Source organism: Belonocnema kinseyi, chromosome 10 (assembly GCF_010883055.1).
Source record: "Belonocnema kinseyi isolate 2016_QV_RU_SX_M_011 chromosome 10, B_treatae_v1, whole genome shotgun sequence".
Taxonomy (NCBI): Eukaryota; Metazoa; Arthropoda; class Insecta; order Hymenoptera; family Cynipidae; genus Belonocnema; species Belonocnema kinseyi.
The window spans coordinates 5,474,506-5,486,193 of NC_046666.1; the positions used below are offsets into that span (position 1 = coordinate 5,474,506).

Genomic DNA, 11,688 nt, shown 5'->3' on the forward strand with positions numbered 1-11,688 from the left:
CAATCGACTCGGGATACTTATAAGATACTACCATGATTTTTTCAGATTTTTTGGTCCAAAAATAAATTAGGCCAAAACCGGCCTTACCGACCCTCCCCCTTTCGTAAATAATATTTTTAATCGATTGCAATAATTTTTAATTCATATTGAATTCTTTTAAATTTTATTTCTTATATTTTGAAATGCCTGAACTTCCTTGAAATCTGCTGAATCTCTATAAAATTCTCTGAATTATATGAATTCCTTAAATAAAAATTAATTAAATTATTAATAATATTATAATATTCATATTTGATTCTCATTTCTCTTTCCTCTTTTTTATTTTTGTCCGGAAATTTTTTTTCAGATTACAATAGGAGTTTTGTATTTTGCTTGTTCGTTGTGGTCCAAATTTGTTCGTTGGATTCTTGTTTTTTTTTTTTTTAATAGGAGTTTGCATCAATTTTATTATTGGACGTTAAATAGGATTTTTAATTTGGATTTTAATCTAATTTAAATTTCTTAAATTTTTACCTAAATTCGTCAAACTCGTGAAATTCGATAAATTCGAAAGTTACTACAATTTAAGGAATTCCTTGAATTCTAAGGACTTTAAAATAATAGAGAGTTCAAAAGAATTCAGATTCCACTATTTCTCCCGTAATTTCCCCTGAAATCTCTCTGGTCATTCCCCCCCCCCCATTTTCCCTTCGTTAAAAATAATTTTTTTTTAGTTGAAAACCCAATTAAAAATTTTTTTTCAAATTCATCTCTTTTTTTTTAAATTATACTATTTTGTTGAACATTTAATTTCTTTTTTACTATCAACTATTTTATGAAAGTCTTTTTTTTGGTTGAAAAATTATCATTTTGTTTTACAAATTAGACCATTTATTCAAAAATTGAACTTAGTCTTTTTTGCTTAAGATTCAATTATTTAGATAGAAAATTAAACTATTTAAATTGAAAATCAAGTTTTCATTATTTATACTTTTCTTCGAAAATTCTAATATTTCATTTTTTTGGGTCGAGTATTAAACTATTTTGTTTAAAAATGCAACTGTTTTGTTCAAAATTCATCTTTTTGGTAGAAAAATCATCTTTATTATTAAAAAAAAACTTTTTTGATTTTAAATTGATCTTTCCGGGTTCAAAATTTTACTGTATTATAGAAAATTCGTTTTTTTTTTTGTTGAAATAAAAATTGAAATATTAAAAAAATTAATATTGTAATATTTTTCTTAAAAATTCTACTATTTTATTAAAAATTAAACTTTTTGGTAAAAAAATTATCTTTATTTTAAAGAAATAAACTTTCTTTTTTTTTAATTCAATTATTTACGTAAAAAATGCAACCATTTGGTTAAAAATGAAGTTTTTTGATCATAAGTTACATTTTTTTTTCGAAAATTCTAATACTCCTTTTTTGAAGTAAACATTGAACTATTCGTAGAAAATTGATCTTTTTGGATTTAAAATTCAAATTCTTTGTAGAAAATTTGTCTTATTTGTTAAAATAAAAATTGAAACATTAAACATTAAATATTTAATTTGTTTTTATTCAAAATTCAAGTATTTTGTAAAAAATAATCTTTTTTGGTAGAAAAATCATCTTTAGGATTAAAAAAAAAAACTGTTTTGGTTGTAAATTTATCTTTTCGGATTCAAAATTCGACTGTATCATAGAAAATTATATTTTTTGGTTCAAATAAAAATCGAAATATTGAAATATTAAATATTGAACAATTTTTTATTTTAATAATTCGACTATTTTTTTTTAAATTAATCTTTTTTGTAGAAAAATCATCTTTATTTTTTTTTAAATAAACTTTTTTGTTGATAATTTATCTTTTTGAACTTAAAAAATCACAAATATTGAACATTCATATTTTCGAATTCAAAGTTTAACTGTTTTATAGAAGATAGCCTTTTTTGTTAAAAAAAAATTCAATTGTTTGCGTAAAAAAATCAAATATTCGGTTAAAAATGAACTCTTTTGTTTATAATTTATATTTTTTGTTCGAAAATTCTAACACTCCTTTTTTGAATTAAATATTGAACTATTTTGGTTAAAAATTCGTATATTTGTTAAAATAAAAAATTTAATATTTAATTAATTTGGTTCAAAATTCAACTGTTTTGTTAAAAATTAATTTTTTTGGGTAAAAAAATTATCTTTATTGGTTGAAAATAATTTTTTTTGTTAAAAATAAACTTCTTGTTGTAAATTTATCTTTTCGAACTTAAAAAACCACAAATACTCAAAATTCTTATTTTCGCGTTCAAAATTCAACTTTTTTTTATAGAAAATTCGTCTTTTTTGTCTCAAAAACAATTAAATTATTTACATAAAAAATTTAAACATTTGTCTAAAAATTAAGTTTTTTGATCATAAATTATATTTTTTGTTTGAGAATTCTAATAATCCTTCTTTGAAGTAAAAATTCAACTATTTTGTTACGAATTATTCTTTTTTCGTCAAAAATTTATCTTTTTAGATTCAACATTCAAATTCTTTGTAGAAAATTAGTCTTTTTGTTAAAATAAAAATTGTAATATTAAATATTGAACTATTTTGGTTAAAAATGCTACTGTTTTTTTAAATTAATCTTTTTTTTTGTAGAAAAATCATTCTTACTAATTAGAACAAAACTTTTTTTGGTGTAAATTTATCTTTTCGGGTTCAAAATTCAACTGTATTATAGAAAATTCGTCCTTTTCGTTAAAATAAAAACTTAAATATTAAATATTAAATATTGTACTATTTTGGTTAAAAATTCAATTATTTTATTAAAAATTAATATTTTTTTAGAAAAATCATCTTTATTGTTTTTTAAAATAAATTTTTTTGTTGATAATTTATCTTTTTGAACTTAAAAAACCACAAATACTGAAAATTTATATTTTCCGATTCTAAATTCAACTGTATTATAGAAAATTCGTCCTTTTCGTTAAAATAAAAACTTAAATATTAAATATTAAATATTGTACTATTTTTGTTAAAAATTCAATTATTTTATTAGAAATTAATATTTTTTTAGAAAAATCATCTTTATTGTTTTTTAAAATAAATTTTTTTGTTGATAATTTATCTTTTTGAACTTAAAAAACCACAAATACTAAAAAATTATAATTTCCGATTCTAAATTCAACTGTTTTATAACAAAATTCGTCTTTTTTGTTAAAAAAATTCAATTATTTACGTAAAAAATTTAACCATTTGGTTAAAAATGAAATTTTTTTGTCTATAATTTATATTTTTGGTTCAAAAATTCTAATACTCCTTTTTTGAAGTAAATGTTGAACTATTTTGGTTAAAAATCAACTATTTTGTTACAAATTAGTATTTTTCATAGAAAATTTATCTTGTTTGGTTCAAAATTCAACTTCTTTGTAGGAATTCCTTGAATTTTAAGAATTCTATACGTTTTCAGGGAATGCAGGAATTTAGTAAATTCCGAGAATTTAAAGAATTTCCAAGAATTCTAGAAATTCCGAGGATTTCAGGAATTCGAAAAATTCCAGGAATTTCAGGAATTCAAACAATTCCAGCAATTCAAAAAATCTAGGAATTGATAAAATTCAAAGAAATGAAGGATTTCAGAGAATTTTATGTATTTTACCGAATTTAGGCTAAGTAAGAAATTCCAAGAATTTCAGGAAGTAGAAAATTCTAGGAATTTAGGGAATTTCAGATAATACAGAGAATTTCATGGATTTCACAGAATTCAGGATTTGTAAGGAATTCAGAATATTCATCGAGAGAATTCATCGAACTTAGAGAATTCACAGAGTTCCAAAACATTAACAGAATTTCAGAGAGTTAAAGGGAAAAGTAGACAATTTTAGGAATTCAAACAATTCAGAAAAATGATGAAATTAAAAAAAAATCAAGAAATTCATGCACAATCCGAGTAACTCAGAGAATTTCAGGAATCCATGAAATAAAAAAAATAAGGATTTCAGATCATTTTATGTATTGAAGAGAATTGAAAGAAATTAAAGAATTTAAAAAAATCATGGAATTTTGAAAATTAAGAGAACTTTAGGAATTCAGAGAATGGCCGAAATGCACACAATTCAGAGAAATCAGGGATTTCAGACAATTTGTGAAATTCATACAATTTGAGAACTTTGAAAAATCAAAGAATTTAGATAATTTTAGATAATCCAGAGAATTTCATGGATTTCGCCGAATTCGTGGAGTTTAAGGAATTCAGAAAATTCATGGAAGTCAAAAAATTCACAGAATTTCATTGAAATTAAAAAAAATTCAGACAATTGCGGGGATTGAACAAATTCAGAGAAATCAGGTATTTGAGAGAATTGAAGGAATTCAAGGAATCCTCGTAAATTTTAGGAATCCAAATAGTTCAGAAAAATTAAAGGATTTCAGAGAATTAAAAATTTTTTTTAAATTAATGGAATTTATAAAATTAAGAGAACTTTAGAAATCCAGAGAATTTCAAGAATTCACAAATTTCAGAGATATCAAGCATTTTAGAGAATTTCATGTGTATCAAAAAATTAATTGAATTCATAAAATACAGAGAATTTCTGGAATTTAGGATATTCAGAAAATTCAAATTATTGCAAGAATTTAGGAAATTTCAGAGAAATCAAGGATTTTAAAGAATTTCATGTACTTCAAAGAATTCATAAACTGCAGAGAATTTCTGGAATTCAACAAATTCAGATAATTGCAAGAATTTAGAAAATTTCAGTGAAATAAATGATTTCAGAGAATTTCATCTATACCAGAGAATTTGAAAAATTCAAAAAATTTAAGAGAATTTTATAAATTCTGAGAATTTCAGGAATTCACAAATTTCAGAGAAATCAAGGATTGATGAGATCAAATCAAGTATTTCAGAGAATTAAAAGAATTGCAGGAATTTAGAAAATTACAGAGAAATCAAGGATTTTGGAAATTTTTGTGTACTTCAGAGAATTTAAAGAATTCATCGAATGCAGAGAATTTCTGGAATTTAGGAAATTCAGAGATCTGCAAGAATTTAGAACATTCCAGAGAAATCAAGAATTGTAGAGAATTTCATTTATATGCGAATTTAAAGAATTCATAAAATGCAGAGAATTACAGAGAAATCAACATTTTTAGAGAATTTCATTGATATCAAAAATTTAAAGATTAAAAAAAACTGTTGATAATTTCCGGAATTCGGAGAATTTCAGGAATTTTGAATTTTCTAAAGAAATCAATGATTTTAGTGAATTTCATGTATGTTCGAAAATTAAAAAAAGTTATTGGAATTCAACAAATGAAGAGAAGCTTATGAATTCAGAGAATTTCAGGAGTTCGCCAATTTCAGATAAATCAATGATTTCAGAGAATTCCAGGAAATCAGAAAATTTAAACAATTGCTGAAATTTAAAAAATTCATAGAAATCAAGGATTCCAGAGAATTTCTGGAATTTGGAAAATTAAAAGAATTGTAGGAATTTAGAAAATTCCAGAGAAATAAATTTTGTTTAGAAAATTTCATTTATATGAGAATTTAATGAATTCATAAAATGGAGAGAATTTCAGGAATAAAAAAAATTCCAGAGAAATCAGAGATATCCAGAATTTTTAAAGAATAGCATGTAAATCAGAGAATTTAAATGTTTCATATAATGCAAGGAATTTCTGGAATTCATAAAATTCAGAGAATTACAGGAATTTTGACAATTTCAGAGATATGAAAGATTTTAGAGCATTTCATGTACTCCAGGAAACTTCAAGAATTCATAAAATGCAGAGAATTTCAGGAATGCCGAAAATTCTGAAAATTGTTGAAATTTAGAAAATTCTACAGAAATCAAAGATCTTAGAGAATTTATGGTACATCGGAGAATTTAAAGAATTCATAAAATGCAGAAAATTTCAAGAAATTAGTAAATTCAGGGAAATTAATGAAATTAAGGTATTCAGGAGGTTCAGAGAAATCCAGGGTTTCAGATGATTTCATGGATTTCACAGAATTCAGGAAGTTTAAGGAATTCAGAAAATTTCTAAAATTAACAGAGTTCATGGAAATCATAAAAAAAAATTCATTAAATGAGGAAATTTTCTAGAATTCCGAAAATTTCAGGAAATGAGATAGTTCACAAAATTCCAGGAATTAAGCTAATCGAGAGAGATAGAGGATTTCAAAAAATTTCGGTTTTTTGAGAAACTTCAAAGAATTAAGCAAATGCATGGAATTCAGAAAATTAAGATAATTTCAGGAATTTGGAAAATTCAGAGAACTTTAGGTATTATGAAAAATCAGAGAATTTCAGGAATTTTGAGAATTCAATAAATTCAAGGATTTCAGAGATTTTCGTCGACAAGGAATTCAAAGAGTTCATGAAATTCGGAGTATTTATAGAAATCGTCAAACCTGGTGAATTTCAGGAATTTAGAAAATTAAAGAAATTCAGGAAATTTAAAGAATTCAAAGAATGTAAGGTATTTAGAAAATGTAAGGAATTCCATTAATTTAGGGAAATCCAAGCAATTAAATATATTTTCCGATAATTTAAAAAAATCAAAGAAGGCTAAAGAAATAAAAGAAACTCTAAATGCCTGAAAGAAATTTAATTTGAAATCAAAATAATTCAAAACAATATATTAAACCAGAAAGTGCCAACTCAAAAATCAGAGTCTTCCCTTTAGATAGCCAAAGTCAGAATTTTATAGATTTAGGCGTATACTCCGAGATTTTTTTTTGTTGTAAATTGAGAAAATCAATTCAAAAACTCGAATCCAAAAACTGAAAAGTAATTCAACTATTTCTTTTTATAAATATAAATCCTCTCTAAAACCGAAGAAATCGTTGATAAATTTTCATCTATTTTTTTCAAACTCGCAAATAAAAATCCGACAAAAATTATTGCGAGGACCCAATTACTATAGCTTTCGACTGAATTTCTTTTCTCTTTATTGCAGCAAATGAACGAGTTTACCAACATATACAGCTACCTCAAGATCATGAGTGAAACACCAACTGATGAACCAGGTAATTTTTTTTTTACTCGTGTGCGTGATTTTTACAAATTCGCAAACACTTTCTTTTAAAGATTATATTTTTAGTTATCAATTTTATTATTTGGTTGAAAATTTAACAATTTTCCTAAAAAATTTGCGTCTTGATTTAAAAGTTTGTCTTTTTGATTTAAAAATTTACCTGTTTTAGTAGAATTTTCAATTTTCTTGGACAAAAATGCAACTGTTTGGCAGAATATTTAACAATGATCTGAAATCCTTTCTGGATGAAAGTTTAATTTTAAAAAAATTGTCTTTTTTTAATTAAAAATTCCTCTGTTTAAGTACAAATTTCATCTTTATTGGATAAAAATTTAACTATTTCGTAGATAATTAAAAAAAAATTATTAAAAAGTCATCATTTTGGTTAAAAAATTCGTATTTTTGAATTGAAAATTTAATTTGTTACGCAAAAACTTATTTCTTGTTTAAAACTTCCTATTTTGATCTAATAAAAATTCATCTGTTTTAAGAGAAACTTTATCTTTTTGGTAGATTGAAATTCAACTATTTCGTAAAGAATTCAACAATTTTATTTAAAACTTAAAAAGTTAAAAATTTTTTTGTTTTAAAATTCGTATTTTTAAATTGAAAATTCAATTATTTTGCAAATTTTTGTTTTTGTAACCAAAATTCGTTTTTTATAGTGGAAATTTCTTTTTTTTTTTTGTTAATAAAAATGCAACTATTTTGTAGAGAATTCAACAATTTCATTAAAAATGCATTCTTTTTGGTTGAAAATTCGCCTGTTTGAATTGAAAATTCTACTTTTTCGCAGAAACTTATTTTTGGTTAAAAATTCATATTTTGATCTTATAAATTCAACTGAACTTTTTTTCAAAGGAAAATTCAACTACTTAAAATTATTTAAAAAACAAAAATGTATCAAAAATATCAAATTTTTCTTTTTGTAAAAAAAATTCATTTGTTATAGTAGAAATTTCTTTTTTTAATAATAAAAATGCAACTATTTAGTAGAGAATTCAAGAATTTCATTGAAAATCGTCCTTTGAATTGAAAATTTAATTTTTTTCGCAGAAACTAATTTTTTTAAAAAATGCATATTTTGATCCTATAAAGACAACTGAAATTTTTTTTAGTGAAAATTCAACTACTTAATAATTTTGAAAAAATAAAAATGTATCTGTTTTAAGAGAAATTTAGTATTTTTTGTATAAAAATACAACTCTGCAGTACAGAATTCGATAACTTTAATAAAAATTAATCCTTTTTAATTAAAAATTCGTTTTTTTGATTGAAAATTTAATTTTTTGCACAGTAACTTATTTCTTGTTTGAAACTTTATATTTTGATTGTGAAAAGTTTACTGGAATCTTTTTTGGATGAAAATTGAACTATTTTTTGTAATTTTTTTCTGATAAAAATTTATCTGTTTAAGAGAAATTTTTGTCTTTTTGGTAGATAGAAATTCAACTATTTGATAGAGAATTCGAGCATTTTATTTAAAAGTTAAAGGTTTTGGTTAAAAATTCGTATTTTTGAATTGAAGATTCAATTTTCTTTGTAGAAAGTTATTTTTTGTTAAAATGTTTGTATTTTTATCTTGAAAGCTTTACTGGAAAATTTGACTATTTTTTCGCAAATTTTTCTTTTTGTTAAAATAATTTAATGTTATAATAGACATTTTTGTAATAAAAATGCAACTATTTAGTAGAGAATTCAACAATTTCATTAAAAATTCAATTTTTTCGCTGAAACTTATTTTTTGTTAGAAATTCATATTTTGATCTTATGAATTCAACTGAATTTTTTTCAAATAAAAATTCAACTACTTAAAAACATTATTTTTTTTACCAAAAAAAAAGTTAAATGAAAAAAAAGAAGTCGAATTTTTATATAAAGAAAATAGATTTTCAACAAAAAACATAAAATTTCAACTGAAAAAAATGTTCAACACAAAATGGAATAGTCATATTTACAGTTAAAAAATTAATTTTTTACCATTAAAAAGGAATTTACTATAAAGTAGTTTAATTTCCAAAAAAAAGAAAAGGATTTTTGAATTAAAATGAGGATTTTTTTACTACAAAAATGAATGTTCAATCAAATATTTTAATGTCGATACAAAGAAAATCAATTTTCAACAAAACATAAAATAGTTTAATTACCAGTTAAAAAAATAATTTTCAACAAACTAGATAAACCATTTTTTCACTATAATGATGAGTTTTTAATAAAAAAATTAATTCTGATCCAAATATTTAATTTTTCAACAAAAAAGTTGAATTTTGATCCATAGAGATTATTTTTTTTACCAAAAAGGAAGAATTTTCAACATAAAACATGAATTTTAAACTAAAAAGTATCAATTTTCAACCCAATATGAAATATTTATATTTATAGTTAAAAAATTAATTCGATGATAAGTTCAATAAAAATAAAATTGAACAAAAAAGACAAATTTTCAACCAAAAAATAGTTTTTTTGAATTAAACTGAGGGATTTTTAATAAATAAAATGAATTTTTAACAACAACGAAATTATTTTTTTAATAAAAAATTAGGAATCTTCAATAAAGAAAATAAATTTGCAATCAAGAAGATTAGTTTTCTACCAACAAAGACGTATTTTCTATAAAATACATGAAGCTCAAAACAAAAATTGACTCTTTAAATAAAGAAAATAAATTTTTAACCAAACACGGAGTAGTTCAATTAACAATTTAAAAATAATTTTCAAACAAAATGTTAACAAAATAGTTAAATTTTTAACCAGAGAAATGCATTTGACTTTAATGATGAGTCTTCAATTAAAAAAATTAATTCTGATCCAAATACTTGATTTTTTGAGAAAAAATTGAATTTTTAACCATAGAGATTAATTTTTTACCAAAAAGGACGAATTTTTAACATAGAACATGAATTTTAAACTACAAAATATAAATTTTCAACCGAAAATGAAATAGTGATATTTACAGTGAAAAAATTAATTTGCTGATGAGTTCAATAAAAAAAATTAACAAAAAAGACAAATTTTCATCCAACAAATAGTTTTTTGAATAAAAATGAGGGATCTTTAATAAATAAAATGAATTTTCAACAACGAAAAATGTTAACAAAATAGTTACATGTGTAACCAGAGAAATAAATTTTCAATTATAATGATGGGTCTTCAATAAAAAAAAAATTGCCCAAAGAGACGAATTTTCTACAATAAGACATACATTTTTAACAAAAAAATAGTTTTTTGAAATGGAATTAGGAATCTTCTATAAAAGCATCGATTTTCAACCAAGAAGATTAAGTTTCTACCAAAAAATACGAATTTGTAACAAAATACATCAATTTTTAACCAAGTAGTTGAATTTTAATGTAAAGAAGATAAATTTTCCAAAATAAATTTCCAACTTTCGACAATAAAGATGAATTTTTACCAAAATTTTCAACCAAAAAAGGAATAGTTATATTCAAAGTATTTAAACCTTGCCTTTAATTTGCAGGGATTTTATCAAATTCTTTTAAACTCGCTTAAATTTGTCCAAACTCATTCCAAATTTACTGACTTCACTGAAGTTTTTTTATATTTTCAAATTATTTTTAATTCATTTTAATTCTTTGGAATCATATTTGAGTTTTTTTTAATCTTATGAATTTGTCCTAAAATTGTTACCCTTCAAACGCGATTAAAGTACCCAATGAGGGTGACAAAAAATACCCTTTGGTTCCTATATTTTATTCCATAGGGAGTGTGATGCCTGATTTCATCGACCTTAAAAAATATTTGCAAATCTGGAAATGACCGGGAATTTTGTTATGTGATTAAAACAACCATCCTAAAAAAGGCAAATTTTCAACTAAATAGTATATATTTTCTTAAGGAATTTAAGTACAGACCCTTAGAAGTATTCGCATTTGTATAATTATTTGAAACCAAATCCTTCCTTTCTTCAACCGACAATATTCATGAATTTTAAATCATAGATTTTTCTTAATTTCTTATGGTAAATATAAATTAAAATAAAATTCAGCCAACAAAACTTGAATTTGCATTTAAGTTTGGTCAGGGGAGAGGAAAACTGCATAATCCTCGGAATAAATAAAAACTCACTAATTAGAAGAAAGTCAGCTAAATTTTATAGTTTTTTTTTTTGTGTTTTCTATGTTTCCAGGAAACGAAAGTGGATCTCCTTTTTTGCGGAACGATGACGATGGAGACAAGGAGGATTACTGTCACCCAAGACCGCTCAGCGAGGCTTATTCGGTTCCACCTGCAGCGAGACCAATCACCACGTCATTGACGAGTTTCTCAATTCCTCCTGAACTGCCACCACCAAATCCATCAATTACGGCCTCAACCGAAGGAAATTACTCCATTGCACCCACACCCACGCCCATTACCCTCCCCTCGACACCAACATCAATCCATAACTTTCATGAACTGGATCAAACATTCTCCGGGTATCTACAGATGCATCCTGCAGGTAATTTACTCTCCTTTGGCAGAATTTATCTTATTTTCGAACTGTAACACATCATTCAATAAGTCCCGAGACTAACAACGAAAACAACATTTTTTTTCAAAAATCATTTTTATTCATCAACATAATCTCCTTTTAGAGTGATACGAAGGTAGTTCAATAAGTCCTTAGAATGAAGTATAAAAACAATTTTTTTTGGGTAAATTTTTTTTTATTTTTCAACATAATCTCCTTGGAGCTCTAT

General features: G+C 23.5%; 1 protein-coding gene across 2 annotated transcripts in view; it reads left to right on the forward strand.

Annotated features, from left to right (window-relative positions):
• The window catches only part of LOC117182201 (phosphoinositide 3-kinase adapter protein 1), a 187,806-nt gene that overhangs the window by 148,252 nt on the left and 27,866 nt on the right, over positions 1-11,688 (forward strand). For both annotated transcript variants that reach the window (XM_033375263.1, XM_033375264.1), the window contains 2 exons: positions 6,911-6,980; positions 11,136-11,447. In XM_033375263.1, the coding sequence (XP_033231154.1) occupies positions 6,911-6,980; positions 11,136-11,447 (382 nt within the window). The remainder of the gene's footprint in view (positions 1-6,910; positions 6,981-11,135; positions 11,448-11,688) is intronic.